General features: G+C 41.4%; 1 protein-coding gene across 8 annotated transcripts in view; it reads left to right on the top strand.

Moving 5' to 3' along the window:
• LOC144608490 (potassium channel subfamily T member 1-like) overlaps nucleotides 1-18,483 on the top strand; it is a 291,806-nt gene that overhangs the window by 201,337 nt on the left and 71,986 nt on the right. For 5 of the 8 annotated variants that reach the window (XM_078426315.1, XM_078426319.1, XM_078426320.1 and 2 more), the window contains 5 exons: nucleotides 3,373-3,481; nucleotides 5,288-5,396; nucleotides 7,535-7,684; nucleotides 12,813-13,051; nucleotides 18,082-18,102. In XM_078426315.1, the coding sequence (XP_078282441.1) occupies nucleotides 3,373-3,481; nucleotides 5,288-5,396; nucleotides 7,535-7,684; nucleotides 12,813-13,051; nucleotides 18,082-18,102 (628 nt within the window). The remainder of the gene's footprint in view (nucleotides 1-3,372; nucleotides 3,482-5,287; nucleotides 5,397-7,534; nucleotides 7,685-12,812; nucleotides 13,052-18,081; nucleotides 18,103-18,483) is intronic. The other 3 variants (XM_078426316.1, XM_078426322.1, XM_078426314.1) reach the window with 1 other exon arrangement.

An 18,483-nucleotide genomic window follows, 5' to 3' on the forward strand; every position in this document is an offset into this window, starting at 1 on the left:
ATGCTTTCAAGGGAGAGCTGGATAGAGCTCTTAAGGATAGCGGAGTGAGGGGGTATGGGGAGAAGGCAGGAACGGGTACTGATTGAGAGTGATCAGCCATTATCGCATTGAATGGCGGTGCTGGCTCGAAGGGCTGAATGGCCTACTCCTGCACCTATTGTCTATTGTCTATTGTCTATAAGATCAGGGCAGTGATGTAGCCCTTCACCCAAAATGACCCCACATCCTTCGATAGCTGGGGAATGCAGGGTTTTACCAGCTTAAAATTTCAATTGACTTCACTATATTTTAAATGTGCCTGACATTCAACAACATTAAAAACAATTAAACTTGAAGTGCAAAAACAGTACAGCACAGGAACAGTTCCTTTGCCCCACAATGGCTATGCCGAACATGATGCCATGAAAACCTAATCTCCTCCGCTTGCAGGTGATCCATATCCCTCCATTCCCAGCATAATAACGTGCCTATCTAAAAGCCTCTTGTACGCCATTATTGTATCTGCCTCCACCACCACCACCACCACACCAATGTAAAAAAAAATTTAAAAATTCAAATTCAAGTAAAAACACTGAAAATATTAAACTGAAACAATGTAATTTTACGGGAGTAATGTACTGTTTCATGAACATTGAAACTTTGTCCATGGTCCCTTAAACCAATGGAGCCATCGATTGTGCATCAGGTCTGACCCTGCACAGGATCTGGGAGTGGAACCCCCGGGACGCTGGGGTATACCAGCATTTCTGGGCCTTGCTATTTGGGATTAGGACCTTCAAATTGGTCAGTGGACCCCAGATTTCCATGCTTTGCAGCGTGTGCATTTCCAGTTGAAGCCACCAGCAAATATCTTCACGATTGAGACGTCCCTTCCCTCCACAGATGCTGCTGGACCCGCTGAGTTCCTCCAGCACTTTATGATTTGGTCTTTATGGTTTTAATTTAGTTTAGTTTAGTATATTGTCGCATGCACCGAGATACAGTGAAAAGCTTTTTTTGTTGCATGCTATCCAGTCAGAGGAAAGACTATACATGATTACAATCAAGCTGTCCACAGTGAGCAGATACAGGATGAAGGATAAAACGCTTAGTGCAATATAAGGTCCGGTAAGGATCAATGAAAGGGTCTTGCCTATTTCAAGTTTCCTATCGCTTCAGAGCAGTCTTGTCTGCACAGCTCTCTGAGAACCTCTTGTGGCAGGGAGGTGGTAATACAACATTAATGCCTAAGGAGTCTGAAGAAGGGTCTCGACCCGAAACGTCACCCATTCCTTCTCTCCCGAGATGCTGCCTGACCTGCTGAGTTACTCCAGCATTTTGTGAATAAATCGATTTGTACCAGCATCTGCAGTTATTTTCTTATATTAATGCCTAAGGTCTTTGAAAGCAGAACGGCAGAAATGTAACTGAAGAATCAGGTACATCGCAGTTCTATGTGGTAACCTCTTGGATTTTGAAGCCATTTTAATTATATTTTTACAACTACGTTTTATTGGTGTGTGCTTTTACAGTTTGGACACACAGAGGGAGAGGTGTATCAGGTATAGAGGAAAAGAAGCAATTTCAAGCATAGGTTTACGCTCAATACAAAAAGCATTATGCTGCCTCAGAGAAAACACAGAAATTAACTTGAGTAATAAGATCATCTTGAGCAATGCTTTTTTTTGTACTGACATACTCTAAAAGGTTAAACGCTAGATTTTTGTACTGACATACTCTAAAAGGTTAAAAGCTAGATTTTTTTGCGTATAATTGTAATGATGTTTAATGATATATTGATGGCAAAGAAGTTGTTGAATGTAGCTTAGTTTGTAATTGATATGACCTTTCTGGCCGCACCAAATGCACTGATCTGGAGTATTTAGCTGAACCCATTGGGACATTAGCAGTGATTATACTGAGCCCAGCTTTCAACTTTCCATTTTAGCATTGCGTTGAGTCACACTCAATGTTATAAATTTAAATAGTTCTCACTGAATGTCATGCCTGTGCCAATATGAGGTGCAAAATCCTTCATATCATTTTATTTTGCTCTATTACGTGCAGCACAGGAACACGATGTCTGTGCCTAACCTGATGCCAGGATAAACTAGTATCCTCTGCCTGCACATGATCCATATACATAGACACATAGAAAATAAGTGCAGAAGGAGGCCATTCGGCCCTTTGAGCCAGCACCGCCATTCAATGTGATCATGGCTGATCATCCACAATCAGTACCCCATTCCTGCCTTCTCCCCATATTCCTTCATTCTGCTAGCCCTAAGAGGTCTATCTAACTCTCTTCTGAATGCATCTAGTGAGTCGGCCTCCACTGCCTTCTGAGGCAGAGAATTCCACAAATTCACAACTCTCTGGGCGAAAAAGATTGTCCTCATCTCAGTTCTAAATGGCCTACCCCCTATTCTTAATAATATCCATATCCATGCATCTATCTAAAATCCTGTTAAATACCGCTATCATATCTGCCGCCATCACCGCCCCTGACGAATTCCAGGCCCCACCATTCTTTCCTTACACCGCACATTGTGGGACAAGTGAGTGAGGGGGAGATGGAAAACCATACAAACAAGATACCTGATATAAGAATTATAAATTATAGGAAGGATGTCGACAAAATGGAGAGGGTACAGAGGAGATTTACTAGAATGTTGCCTGGGTTTCAGCACTTAAGCTACAGAGAGAGGTTGAACAGGTTAGGTCTTTATTCTTTGGAGCGTAGAAGGTTGAGGGGGGACTTGATAGAGGTTTTTTAAATTTTAAGAGGGCAGAGTTGACGTGGGTAGGCTTTTCCCTTTGAGAGTGGGGAAGATTCCAACAAGGGGACATAACTTCAGAATTAAGGGAAAAAAGTTTAGGGGTAACATGAGGGGTAACTTCTTTACTCAGAAGGTGGTGGCTGTGTGGAATGAGCTTCCGGTGGAAGTGGTGGAGGCGGGCTCGATTTTATTATTTAAGAGTAAATTGGATAGGTATATGGATGGGAGGGGATTGGAGGGTTATGGTCTGAGAGCAGGTAGATGAGACTAGGTCAGAGAAAGTGGTCGGCATGGACTGGTAGGGCCGAACGGGTTGTTATATGGTTACAAGAAGAACTCATCGGATTCTGCAAAGAGGTACTTTGATCTTTGCTGTACCTTGTGGGGCCACAAGAAACTGCAGTTGTTGGAATATAGAATTAAATACAACATGCTGGAAAACCTCAGTGGGTCAGGCAGCATCTCTGGAGGGATTGGAATGGACAGGCTCCACAAGATTCCATTCAAAGTTGCTGAGTTGCTCAAACACTTCATGTTTCACTTATTACTGGGGAGTTTATTTTCATCATTGGTACTTTGCTCTATATCTAACAGTGGGGTTTTTTATGCACAGGATCATCAGACTATCTTGAGAGCGTGGGCTGTAAAGGACTTTGCCCCAAATTGCCCCCTCTACGTTCAGATACTGAAGCCAGAAAATAAGTTTCACGTCAAGTTTGCAGGTGAGTTGAATTTTTTTTTTCTGCACTTTCCCAAGTTCCAAATTGGCCCAGAATATTCAAAGTAATTCATTGCTGCTCGGTGTAACATATCCCTCCACTGCACTTGACTTTTTACGAAGTTTATAACCCAAGAAATACAAAGTTACTGAAAATCTGCTATTAATGCAAACTGTATGATTATGATGTATGCTTTTCACACTGCAAAGCTTACTGACTTTGAGGCGTTATTATTGAATGAGACCAACTGCAATTCCTCCATGTAAATTTTAGATTTAGATTTAGAGATACAGCGCGGAAACAGGCCCTTCGGCCTACCGAATCCACGCCGCCCAGCGATCCCCACATACTAACACTATCCTACACACACTAGGGACAATTTTTATATTTACCCAGTCAATTAACCTACATACCTGTACGTCTTTGGAGTGTGGGAGGAAACCGAAGATCTCGGAGAAAACCCACGCAGGTCACGGGGAGTACATACAAACTCCGTACAGAGGGCGCCCGTAGTCAGGATCGAACCTGAGTCTCCGGCGCTGCATTCGCTGTAAGGCAGCAACTCTACCGCTGCGCCACCGTGCCGCACAAAGTCATTGTGACTCTGGAGGGGCTGCTGTTTGTTGTTCCCCACTGTGTTATAAAGCATGCAATCAACACAGGCACCATGTGTTAGATATCCCCCCCTCCCCTTATTTTCGTTCGGGGATCTTTGGTTTTGCCTAGCATCTAACAAAGGTGAACTAAGATGTAGATCTCTGATTCTGAGGGGACGAGAATATAAAAACAATGATGTAATGCTGAGGCTTTATAAAGCACTGGTCAGGTCACATTTGGAATATTGTGGTTGGGCCCCGTATCTAAGGAAGGATGTGCAGGTGTTGCGGAGGATACAAAGGAGGTTTAGGGGGTTTACAGATTTTTGTGTTAACGTATGAGAAAGGTTTGATGGCTCTGGGCCTGTATTCACTGCAGTTTAGAAGGATGAGGAGCGATCTCATTGAAACCTACCAAACCTTGAGCAGATTAGATAGAGTGGATATGGAGAGGATGTTTCCAATAGTGAGAGTGTATAGTACCTGAGGGCACAGCTTCAGAATAAAAGGGCGTACCTTTAGAATGGAGTTAAGGAGGAATTTCTCGAGCCAGATGGTGGTGAATCTGCGGAATTCGTTGCCTCAGACGGTGGTGGAGGCTAAGACATTGGGTATTTTTAAAAAGGAGATTGATAGGTTCTTGAGAAGTAAGGGTGCAAAGGTTACGGGAAGAAGGCAAGAGAATGGGGTTGGGAGGGGAAAATAGATCAGCCATGATTGAATAGCAGAGCAGACTCGAAGGGCCAAATGGCCTAATTCTGCTCCTCTGTCTTATAACCTTTTTTTGTTCACAGTGTGGGTGTGAACTGCTTATTTCATTTGTACTGTTGCAACCCTACAGCTTGCAGTGTTACCAACTTGCCAAGCATATCAGAAATATTTTCTCGGATTGACATTTGTAATGAAACTAACGTCAGAAACGAATAATATTTAAGTTTCTCAAAATCTGAAACACAAATTGAAAATGCTAGAACTACTCAGCAGCTCAGGCATCAGGTGTCCATTGCTGGTGAAATGTCATCAAAAAGAAGTTTTAACTCTTCCCTCTTGGATACTGCCTGATCTGCTGAATGCTCCCAGGGTTTTCAATTTAAATCGAATGACATATCCATTTCATATATTTTGCAGCATTCGATTTTCTGGCATTCAAATACAAACTCAAAAATGGCTCTTCTGTATCTTCATCCATGTTCTTATTTCCTTTTCTTTGTAGATCACGTAGTTTGTGAAGAGGAGTTTAAGTATGCCATGTTAGCCTTGAATTGCATCTGCCCTTCCACCTCAACTCTCATCACGCTCTTGGTTCATACATCAAGGGGACAGTAAGTCAAATGCTTGCATGTCTTCCATTATATGGGTATCAATCTATCCAGATCATCAGGAAAATGTGCTTTAAATGATATCGACTGAGTTGCACCTGCATTTATTTTGAATTACTCGTTGAAGACATTGGTTGACTCAGATCCATGTTCAGCACAGAAAAGCACAACATAGGAAGAGACCCTTTGGCCCTCAATGTCTGCGCCAAGCACAATGCCAAAATAAACTATTCCCACTTGAAGTTCGACATGAACCCTTTTTACTGATTTGTTAACTCTGCCCATTAGAATTTGATCCTTGTACTTTGTACATATTTTTGAACCAAGATTTCCTATTTAAAACGTGTTTTACCCTGATAGAGCCCTCCATCATAAGGTCATAAGAGATGGGAGTAGAATTAGACCATTTGACCTATCAAGTCTATTCCGCCATTCAATCATGGCTAATCTATCTCTCCCTCCTAACCTCATTCTCTCCTCATAACCCCTGACACCCATACTAATCAAGAATATCTCTCTGCATTAAAAATACCCTTTTATACGGCCTCCAAAGCCTTCTGTGGCAAAGAATTCCACAGATTCACCACCCTCTGACTAAAGAAATTCCTCCTCATCTCTTTCTTAAAAGAACATCCTTTAATTCTGAGGCTATGACCTCTAGTCCTAGACTCTCCCACTAGTGGAAACATCCTCTCCACATCCACTCTATCCAAGCCTTTTACTATTCGGTAAGTTTCAATGAGGTTCCCCCTCATTCTTCTAAACTTCAGCGAGTACAGGCCCAGTGCCATCAAATGCTCATCGTGTGCTAACCCATTCACTGCTGGGATCATTCTTTTAATCATTCTTGTAAATCTCCAGAGCCAGCACATCCTTCCTCAGATACGGTGCCCAACATTGCTCACAATACTCCAAATGCGGCCTGAACAGCGTCTAATACCCATGGTCATTGTAACTTAGCATCATCTGTGTGGCTTAAATCAGGTTTTTTTTAATGCATTGTTAATGAAAAAGCATGTCAAGTTGTGGAATTTAATGTAAAAATTTCAATGTGGAAAGGAGTTAACTTAAATTGGTATTTTTTAATGCATTGTCAGAGTTTATGTAAAAGCATGACAATTGTGGAATTTAATGTAAAAAAATCAATGTAGACAGGAGTGGTCATTTTTTAAAATGTAGCATTTTTAGGTGCAACATCTCAGTAGCTTTTTTTCATTCCATACATCTGGAATTAAAAATCAGACATTGAAAGAAAATCTCCCAACTTGTTTTGAGACACAAGAAAACAAACAAACTGTGGTAGTATTTCAATGAACGAACCTTGGGTTAAACTAACACTGCAATCCACCAGTTAATATTCTGTTGTGAATTAAAATCAGTTCATTACCGCAGTGACCACTAAGATAAATTATGAAGTACTTATATCATCAGCCTGTCTAAAATAAGCTTAGGATGACAGGAAAATTGAAATTGGTTTGGTGCAACTTGAAGCAGTGATTTCTCAACATGCCCCCCAGCAAAAATTGCTCTCTGCCAAGATTAAGCCTTTGTGAAATTGTATTGCTTATTTGCTTTAATCAGTAGCCTCCTCATATAACATGGTGAAACCAGCAACACTGCATAAGGGGAATCAGTACAAGTCTATATGTTAGTGCGTTGTTCACAAAGACTAATCCGTGATGATGTTGCAAGTTTGTACATCATGGGAAACTGAAACGTTATTTGCTATTTTGATAAAGCAGATACAGCAAAAATAAATAAAAAAATTACTCCCAGTGGAGATTTTTGTTCATTGATGTGTACAAATGTTGTATTTATAATTGAATCCTTGAAACATGGCCTCTGGATAGATGAGCTTCTCGAACCCTGTTTCTTCCTCATCATTCATTCCTTGCAACACTGAACAAAGAACACACAAGTTGCTGAATATGTTTTGCATTTGCCAGGTGCCACCAGAAAGTGGGATTGCAGAGAAATACTCATGATAATCTTGAATTCTCCTGCAGTTGGAGAATGGAAATTGCTAAACAGTGTTCTTGTCCTTGGGTTTCACCTTGTTCGGTTCGCATTAGATCTCACGAGGCTTCTATGCTTCGTGAAGAATTTAAAACTAATAAAAGAATGCGTCTCCATGGTTACAGGGAAGGACAACAATCCCCAGAACAGTGGCAGAGGATGTACGGTCGGTGCTCGGGGAATGAAGTCTATCACATTAAACTGGCCGACAGCAAGTTCTTTGGCGAATATGAAGGGAAGAGTTTCACCTATGCCTCATTCCATGCCCACAAAAAGTAAGTGCTGTTCATGTTCACATTAACAGTCCTGTTAGCAATGCAGCCCCACTGCCACAGTTGGTAGAGCAGTGCCGGACACCCGGGTTCGATTCCAACTTCGGGCGCTGTCTGTGTGGAGTTTGCACGTTCTCCCTTTGACCGCAGTGGATCCCTCCAGGTGCTCCGGTTTCCTCTCACATTCCAAAGACGTTGAGGTTTGTGGGTTAATTGGGTTGTAAATTGCCCCAGAGTGTACATAGTGTCTGCAAAGGTGGGTAACCGAACGGGTATAGATGTGAGGGATGGTCGGCCTAGACCTGGTGGCCCATAGGGCCTGTTTCCATTTTGTATCTTTCAATCCATCAGTTTTTGGGACTTCAGTTTTGCACTATTATGGTTACCTAGTATGGTCATTCATTTAGTATATTATTAATGATATATTTATCTGCGGGTTTTTTTTGGATTGATTCAAAGATATAGCATGAAAGGCCCTTCGGACCACTGAGTCTATGCCGACCATCGATCAATTGTTCACAATAGTACCATGTTATTCCACTTTCACATCCACTCCTTAACTGTACAACTCCACCCCCTTCTTCTGTACAACTCCTCCCCCTTCTGTCGTGGGGTGGACTGACTCCCCTCCCCTCCCCAATCTTTCAACATCCCCAATCCTGGACTTTCCACTCGTCACTTTAATTTCATGTTTCATGTATCTTTAGTTTAGCTTAGAGATACAGCACGGAAACAGACCCTTCAGCCCAACGAGTCTGCAATCCCTGCACATTAACACTATCCTACACGCACTAGGGACAATTTAAACTTATACCAAGTTTGACTGCCTGACCGCGGGAGAAGCAAGGAAGAGAGAAGACTGTTTTTCCTTCCATCACACTGAGGAGGTGCCTGGAGGAGAGTGACTGTGATGGATGTTTATGTTAAATTCATGTAATTGTGCGTCTTGTTTGCTTTTTATTGTTATGACTATGGCAATAACATCTCGTTCAGATTTATTTTTGAATGACAAATAAATACAATCAATCAATCAATCAACTTACATACCTGTACGTCTTTGGTGTGTGGGAGGAAACTGAAGATCTTGGAGAAAGGTCACGGGGAGAACGTACAAACTCCGTGCAGACAGCACCCGTAGTCGGGATATCTTGTTGTGTTTTATGACTGTTGGCAGACCAATTTCCCTCCTGGGATAAATAAAGTTCTATCGTATTGTTATACATTTGGGACAATTTACAAAGGACAAGTAGCCTACAAACCGGTATGTCTTTGGGAAATGCTTGCTACTTTTTTATCGCCTTTATATGACTCCTCTTTGGATATTCAGCTATCCTTTTGTCAAGTCGATTTATTCCCTCTATCTTTTTGCACTGGAGAGAAATGTATATCTGTTGCATTTTCTGTAATCTTTCCTTCTATGTCACCCATTACTTTTCCATTGTAATGCTGTTCAATGGAACTCCACTGAATTCTTCCCCACAAGGAGATATAAAGGCTAAGTTGCTGAATATATTTAAGAAGCCAGACGGGCACTAAAGCTTCAAAGCTAGGGTATAGTTCTGATTTTCCAACCTATGCCATTGCAGACATTTTTTTTCTGGAACTGTTATACTACATTGCAGAAAAACTATATTCCACACTCTGTTATTTTTCCCTTCACTTTATCTGTTGTACTTGTGTATGGCTTGATGTTCACTATTATCTGATTTCATTGGATGGCTCACGAACAAAAGCTTTTCACTGTATCCTGGTACAGCAAAAAACTGACAGCAATGCCGCTGTAAAATATGCTTGCCTTGGTTCCAGTTCTGATGGAAGTGTCTGACCAAAAATGCCACTGTATTTCTTCCCTCACTGATGCTGTCTGACCCACTGAATGCCTCGAGCATTCTCTGCCTCTGCTCTCCATGCCAAATGAATTCTTGCATTTGATGCCACTGGGCCTATATTCGCTGGTGTTTAGATGAATGAAGGGGGAACCTCATTGAAACATACAGAATAGATTTAGATTTAGAGATACAGCACGGAAACAGGCCCTTCGGCCCACCGGGTCCGCGCCGCCCAGCGATCCCCGCACATTAACACCATCCTACACACACTAGGGACAATTTTTACATTTGCCCGGCCAATTAACCTACATACCTGTACGTCTTTGGAGAATAGTGAAAGGCTTGGATAGAGTGGTTGTGGAAAGGATGTTTCCACCAGTGGGAGAGTCTAGGACTAGAAGTCATAGCCTCAGAATTAAAGGATGTTCTTTTAGGAAGGTGATGAGGAGGAATTTCTGTAGTGAATCTGTGGAATTCTTTGCCACAGAAGGCTGTGGAGGCAAAGTTAGCACGGGTGTCAGAGGTTACGGGGAGAAGGCAGGAGAATGGGGTTAGGAGGGAGAGATAGATCAGCCGTGATTGAATGGCGGAGTAGACTTGATGGGCTGAATGGCCTAATTCTGCTTCTATCTCTTATGATATGAACAGCGATGAACGATGCAGGGCCAGATTTGAGCTTCTCTGGAAGTTCAGGGCAAATAAAGAAACCTAAAGATAATTTTGTGCTGAGATGCTGCTGGAGCACTGGATTGTAAACAGCCTGTCTGAGTACTCAATACCATTTCTTAGTGAGCATGACTCCCGTGACCATTTGTCAAATTATGGGTTATCTTATAAAACTGGATAACCCATAATTTTATAAATAGCCGTCTTATTCATGAAGAATATGGGATATTTAGCGCCATAAGATTAAAAAATGTCCTTGCAATATTTGTAGACAGTGGCAAAGTAGAAGAAAAAATAGCATTGAACTAAGTCAAGTCAAGTCAAATTTATTTGTCACATACACATACACGATGTGCAGTGAAATGAAAGTGGCAATGCCTGCGGGTTGTGCACAAAAAAGAATTACAGTTACAGCATATAAATAAAGTTAATAAGTTACTATTAGTGTCGACAAAAATTTAGTCTCTGGGGTTATAAAAGTTGACAGTCCTGATGGCCTGTGGGAAGAAGCTCCGTCTCATCCTCTCCGTTTTCGCAGCGTGACAGCGGAGGCGTTTGCCTGATCGTAGCATCTGGAACAGTCCGTTACTGGGGTGGCAGGGGTCCCTCATAATCTTGCATGCTCTGGATCTGCACCTCCTGATGTATAGGTCCTGCAGGGGGACGAGTGTAGTTCCCATGGTGCGTTCTGCCGAACGCACTACTCTCTGCAGGGCCATCCTGTCCTGGGCAGAGCTGTTCCCAAACCAGACTGTGATGTTGCCGGCCAGGATGCTCTCTACAGCCCCAGAGTAGAAGCAATGAAGGATCCTCATGAAGGTAGGACTAGGCCAGTCCTACCATGTGTAAGCTTGATGCTAATATTGGGTGTCAATTCTAGGTGTGAATTGAAAATAAAACATCTCCATTTTATAATAAATTGAGCTTTGTAAGCAGTAAATGGTTCAGGTTTTCAACACAATGGCATTTCATCCGTTGGGAATCTCTGATTGGAAACGCAAGAAACTGCATTTGCTGGGATCTTGGTCAAAACACAAAGTATTGAAGGAATTCAGCGGGTCAGGAAGCATCTGCGGAGAGAATGGGCAGGCAACGTTTCGGATCGAGACCCTTCTTCAGAATCTGTTTGACTTTTAGATGACTTGTACCTGTGTATTGTAGTACGGTGAATATTGCTGCTATATTTTATGTATTTAAAGACTCATTTGGATTCCGCAATGCGGTATCCAATTTCCAATGTATTTAAATAGAACATTGATGGCAAAGAGAGTCTTTGAGTGGTCTATCTGCAGTATAGCGTACTGATTGTAGACCTGTCGTTTTAATTGGAGGAATTTCCCAAAGTGTTCATGTTATCATCAGCATTACAAACGCTGCAGGTACAGCTCATGGGCATCTCTCTGTATTACTCTTCCTGCTTTATTCCTCCTGCTTCAAGCTCCTTTCAGTTGGCAGAGGCATTGTTCTGGACCCTAGCACGTACAGTGATGAAAATAAGAATGAGAGTGAGAAAGAAGGGTATGAAAAGACAGATGAAGAATAACGATAATGGTTTTGCAGTGGTGATTTCATTTTTGGATATGTAAATCATGCAGATACGCATGGCAGCGAACCAAGGCGGCAATGTCATTTTCCTGGAACATCGATGGATGAACAGTGAATTGTCTTTTAATATCGTCGCAAAGAATTGTGACCAATAATCAGAGCCTTTTGGAGATATGTCTTAAAGGCATAAATTCTGGAGAGTAGAAAATGTAAATCTTTTTCAAATGGGATCATGATTAGTGGTTTTGGATGAAAATGCATCCCTCGTTGGGATGAGGATGCCAGCTGAGCCACACTGCATATTAATGGAAAATGTACTCATCTTTAAACTTTGATATAACGTGCTGCTATTGTCCTGTGAGAAGTGCACTTTATAAGCACAATACATTTCTGCTATTGAGTTGCAATTATAAATACACTTCAAAAGAGTCAATAGTGGTGGAAATTCAATTAAATTTAGCATTTGAGTCAATGAATGCCATCAAAACTATTTTGGTAGATGTTTATCGCCACAATGTTTATCTATCTTATTTTAGATCATGGAATGAACTTCCAATATGAATTTAAATTATTGTAATAGTTTGTTTCGGGGGCACAACTGGTAGAGTTGTTGCCTCACTGCACCAGACACCAAGGTTCTTTCCTGACCCCGGGTACTGTCTGTGTGGCGTTCACAAGTTCTCCCCGTGACTGCGTGGATTTCATCTGGGTACTCCAGTTTCCACCCACATCTCAAAGACACGCGGCTTTGTAGATTAATTAGCCGCAGTAAGTTGTCCCGAGTGTGTAGGGAACGGATGCAAAAATGGGGTAACATAGAACGAGTGTAAACGGATAATCGATGGTTGGCGTGGACTTGTTGGGATGAAGGACCTTTTTCCATGCTATATCCCAAAACTAAAATGGAAATTAATTTGTGAGTTACCCAGAGGGAATAAAAGGCTAACATAGTAAGTAGCTGTCTTCCTTGCTTTCTAAATTAGTCCGAAGAAGGGTCCCTACACGATGTCATATATCCATGTTCTCCAGAAATGCTGCCTGACTCACTGAGTTACTCCAGCACATTGTACCTTTTCCATTTTTTTCTGCAGGTACGGTGTCTGCCTGATAGGTGCAAAGAAAGAGGACAACAAGAGCATCTTGCTTAACCCTGGACCTCGGCACATCATGGCCAGTCCAGACATCTGCTTCTACATCAATATCACCAAAGAAGAAAACTCCGCATTCATTTTCAAAGAGGAAGAGAAACAAAAGCGACAGTCCCTGACTTCAGGGGGCATCTTCAGTGGACCTTCCAGGCTACCTGTCCACAGCATCATTGCCAGTATGGGTGAGTGATTTAACTTAAATACGTACACTAAATCTCAGCACTCTTTTCTACCTTGAAAATCCTTATGTCTGTGTCAAGGCCCATAGAGGTAGGATTTTATCAGGACTGGAGGCATGAGAGAGAATAGAACGTAGACCAAGATGTTATGGCTGAGTGGTGTTGAGTTGTTAAAAGCATGTATAGATCTGATGAAAGCTCCCAACTGAAACATCGCCTGTCCATTGCCCCCAAAGATGCTACCTGATCCACTGTTTTTCCAGCATTTTGATTTTCCCTCAAGATTCCAGCACCTGGAGTTTCTAATTAACAAATGTCTAATTTGGCTCTTTGCGGTTTGGCTTTGAACAGACATGGACACTTCCAATTGCCGATCATTTTAATTGCTTCCATGAGCTGCATTGTCACAATGAATGCAAATACTGAATGTTGAAGAGTAATTTTCTCCAGGTACCATTAACAATACAGCCAATATTTATAACAAATTATAAAAGATCTAGAGAGACAAAAGACTGATGCTGGAATAAGGAGAAAAAGTAAAAATGTGCAGGAGAATCTCTGTGGGCCAGGGAGCATCTATGGAGGTAAACAACCAAATTATTTTGACTCTTAATTATTTGCTAACATCTTGAAGGAATCACACAATGCTGGAGTAACTCAGCAGGTCAGACAGCTTCTCAGCAGAGAAGGAATGGGTGACGTTTCGGGTCGAGACCCTTCTTCAGATTGATGTCAGGGGAGGGGGCGGGACAAAGATAGGATGTAGTTGGAGACAGGAAGACTGTGGGAGAACTGGGAAGAGGGAGGGGAAAGAGAGGGACTGAGGAACTATCTGAAGTTAGAGAAATCAATGTTCATACTGCTGGGGTGTAAGCTGCCCAAGCGAAATATGAGATGCTGTTCCTCTAATTTGCGGTGGGCCTCACAATGACAATGGAGGAGGCCCATGACAGAAAGGTCAGACTGGGAGTGGGAGGGGAAGTTGAAGTGCTGAGCCACCGGGAGATCAGGTTGGTTAAGGCGGACTGAGCGAAGATGTTGAGCGAAACAATCGCTGAGCCTGTGTTTGCTCTCGTCGATGTAGAGAACCTGACATCTGGAACAGCAGATACAATAGATGAGGTTGGCGGAGGTGCAGATGAACCTCTGCCTCACCTGGAAAGACTGTTTGGGTCCTTGGATGGAGTCGAGGGGGGAGGTAAAGGGACAGGTGTTGCATCTCCTGCAGTTGCAGGGGAAAGTACCTGGGGAGGGGGGAGGTTTGGGTGGGAAGGGACGAGTGGACCAGTTACGGAGGGAACAGTCTATGCGGAAAGCAGAAAGGGGAGGAGATGGGAAGATGTGGCCAGTAGTGGGATCCCGTTGGAGGTGACGGAAATGTTGATGGGGTGGAAGGTGCTAGCATCTTGATAAATTGAGGTTGACAAAATATTCTACAGTGCGTTGGTTCCTTCCATGGAAAAAAACCATCAGTAAACATGAATCATTTGCTCCTCCTCTTCTTCATGTTTAAATTAAAAGCAGAATTGTTCAGTTGCTCAGTGACGATTATTTTCATCTTGGACCAGAAAGCAGTGTTCCCTGAGCAGCTGCCCTTGACATCAAAGCGACATCGAGGAGTTCTGATAAAACTGAATTCAACGGCTATTAAGGGGAACAAAATCCAATAGTTGGAGTCACAAGGAGCTGCAGAAGCTGGAATGTTTATCAAAACGACCAAGTGCTGGAAGAACTCACCGGGTTAGGTAGTATCAGTGGAGGGAAATGGACAGATGACATTTTGGGCCGTGACCCTTCTTCAGACATCGTCTGGACATGTCCCTCCACAGATGCTGCCTCACCTGCTGACTTCCGCCAGCATGTGTTTTTTTGCACAAAGTGCAATGTTGAAATTCAATCATCATTCCCCAGCAAGGCAATGTCACCGGTGTCCTAGGTCACCTTCAGCTGGTTTGTCAGTGAACTTCCTTCATCGTAAGGACAGGATAAATATATTTGCTGATCCTTGCATCGTGATTTTATTTTGGCAAAATAATCAATGTATACCTGCATACAGTAATACCTATGCAGCATTCAGGCATGGACTGATAAGTGGTAAGTAACAACTGTGCAAGGCAATGCTATTGTCTAACAAGAGAGAATCTAATCAACTACTCATGGCGTTCAATGGAGTGACCATCGTCGAGACCCTCATCGCCAGGATCCTGTTGAGTAGAAATTCATTTGGCTCGGCACATGAATGCTATGGCCAGGAGCAGGTCAGAGGCTAGTAGATTGTGGCAAATGACTCATCAGACACCCCATCTACAAGGCATATGTCAGGAGTGCGATGGAATATTATTTGCTTGCTTTAATAAGTGTGGATTAAACAATTTTCAAAAGACCTACTGGATTAGATTTTAGTTGTATTCACGATCTTCTTGAACCATTCTCGTAGAAGTGAAAGCACTAACATTTTTCATTTAAAATTGATTTTTGGCCATTTAGTGAGCATAGAACAGAACTGTACAGGACCAGGCCCCTCGGCCCACAATGTCCATGTCAAACATGATGCCAAGATCTGCCTGCATCTGATCCTCGTCCCTCCATTCCCCGCATATCCATGTGTCTATCCAAAAGCTCTTTTATCTGCCTCCACCACTACCACTGGCAGCGTTACCCACCATTCTGTGTGTAAAATAAAACTTGCCCCGCTCATCTACTTTACATTTTGCCCTGCCTTGCACTGTAATGTTACATAGTGAGTGTTAGTTTCTTGCAAGATGACGTCTTGACAAAAGCCCTTAATAATTATCAAGACATTAGGTTGGATGCTGTCATCTGCATGGAAGCAAGGTTTCATTTGCTGGCCTCAAAGAATGATGAACATAAGGATCAGTGAATCCTGGGGTCTTCCAATTTTCTGGTATTAATTTTGGCATCAGCTTTACCAGCTTTGAAGAATGTGCAGAAAGTGAAATATCTCTAATTTATGAGCTAACTTACTGTAAACATTTTACAGAGTGCTCAGAGATTGGAACCGTTGAATGAGATTAAGATAGGAACTGTGATCTCTTAACTTTAATAACATTTTAAAATTATTTTGAATAGCATGTAATTTGGGTATGAGTATCCTAAGTAAATGAAGTTTATATGGAATTAATTTTCCAGTGTCTGGGGCTTTCGACAGTAACTGCATCATCAAAGATTGATTGATAAGGTGAATCATACTGACCCTTATTCAGTGGAATTTAATTTTGTCATGATTTTGTCTTGAGGATAATGTAAAACAAGTTTAAACATTCATCCATTCAATGATTTGAAAAAGATATACAGATTGCACTGGTATGGAAAAGCAGGTTTCACTGATAGGACCTTCTAACACTTAAGTATCTCTGGCAGCTTGGGAAATTACTTCCAGTTTTGCAAATTGGCAACGAACTTTAAGAGTAATTGTCATATTATCTGCAAAACTTGGGCCATTAATGTGAGAAATGGAAGTCACTTCTGTTTCTGCTGGATAGAGGACTTATGGCCACAACACAAATGTTAATCATCAAGTATTTCACTCAATCATTTAATTTAAGACCTGAGGGGAAAAATCCAAGTGTTCTGAGACTGGTGTACTTATGTTCATCTGAAATAGATTTATGTTTTGTCAGAGAAATTGTCATGCAGTTTGGGAATTGTGTCTCACTTGGTTTAGCCTCGTATCTTTAGTTCTGAATTCAGCCAGGACTAAATCCTCTGCATTGGGGAACCAAAACCATTTTATATGGGCACAACAAGTTGTGTCCTAGTACAACTTAGCTGGAGTAATATTTGACAAAGACTTGGCTGAAAAGTACTTACGACAAAGAAATAATAAATAAAAGAAAGATTGTGGCTAATTCAAAAGCCACATCTTACTGCATGACATAATATCATTTTGGATACAAGCTTAGAACTTCATTAATAAAATTAATTATCAAATTAATTCATGATTTGAACTGCCATTGTATTTTCTGGTTATTGACATTGGGTTTATATTTATGGTAATACAGGTGCTCCTCGACTTTTGATGGGGTTATGTTCCGATTAAATCCATCGTAAATATCGTAAGTCGAAAATGCATATCGCTAGCCTGGGAAAAGATCAAATTTCAAAATTCGAAATACGATTTCTACTGAATGCATGTCGCTTTTGCACCATCGTAAAGTCAAAATATCGTTAGTCGAGGAGCATCTGTAATGTTTTTTTTTAATCATAATCAGCATAATATATACTTTTTATGAAAACAATTATCCACCATTATAAAAAAAAGTTGCAAATAATTCTGATTAATTTTTTGTGCTGCATTTTTGTGACTTTTGATTTGGCATATAAAGATTGGGCACTTTCAACAAATTTCCTATTCACTGAAGCTGAAAAGAGCTCAACTTTGAAGCATAAGAAAATAACTGCAGGTGTTGGTACAAATCGAAGGTATTTATTTCACAAAATGCTGGAGTAACTCAGCAGGTCAGGCAGCATCTCAGGAGAGAAGGAATGGGTGACGTTTCGGGTCGAGACCCGAAACGTCACCCATTCCTTCTCCCCTGAGATGCTGCCTGATCAACTTTGATGCATTATCAATCAACATTGATTAAGAGCTTTATACAATAATACAAAGCTTTTAATACTGTTATTTGCTTTCTTTTTCCTCATTGTTCTTCCTTGATTTTTTTTATTCACCTATTACATTTTGGTCAATTGATGCAACTCCTGTTCCATAACTTTATTATTAATTTAAAACAAAGATGTACAGCATATTCGCTGAACTGTCTGCATCCTGGGTTCACCTTTCCATCAATGATCTTTGAATGAGTGCCAAATAATTGGCGATTTGTCAAACAAGCCTGAAGATTGACATGGTCATTCCACTGTCACGACTAAATCTACTTTTTTAATGTAATGTTCCAATTGCAAAAGTAAGACAGGACTTCACCTTTGAGGTGTTGCGATGTTGATGGAGTTTGCGTTGACTGTTCCCTTTCTGTTACTGCTTTCTTCTCCTTTGTATGTGTGACGTGAAGTTAACCAGTCCACAGCCTACGGTAAGTAATACATGCACGTCCTGCCATCATACATCAACTCACCTGAAAAGGTTTTGAGTCCTGTCTGATTTTTTTTTTTGTAAGCTTCATTGCAATTTGTTCTGCTTTAGCCATGGTAAGGATTATTGTTAAGATTATGCAGTTCCAATTGCAGTGCATGTAATATTATTGGATGGATATGCATTATTTGATACACCTCATGAAATGCCAAATAATTAGTTTAGAAGCATGATCTAATAACAGTAATCTTTGAATACCAAAGGCAAATGTTGGAAATGTGCAGCAATCTGGATGATACCTTAAGGAAAAAATAGGTTGGCCCTTGAATATTGTCATCAGAACTGGTTCTGCTGAAACAGTCTTATCAGATGCTGACTGGCA

Source organism: Rhinoraja longicauda, chromosome 31, assembly GCF_053455715.1.
Source record: "Rhinoraja longicauda isolate Sanriku21f chromosome 31, sRhiLon1.1, whole genome shotgun sequence".
In the NCBI taxonomy this organism is placed as follows: Eukaryota; Metazoa; Chordata; class Chondrichthyes; order Rajiformes; family Arhynchobatidae; genus Rhinoraja; species Rhinoraja longicauda.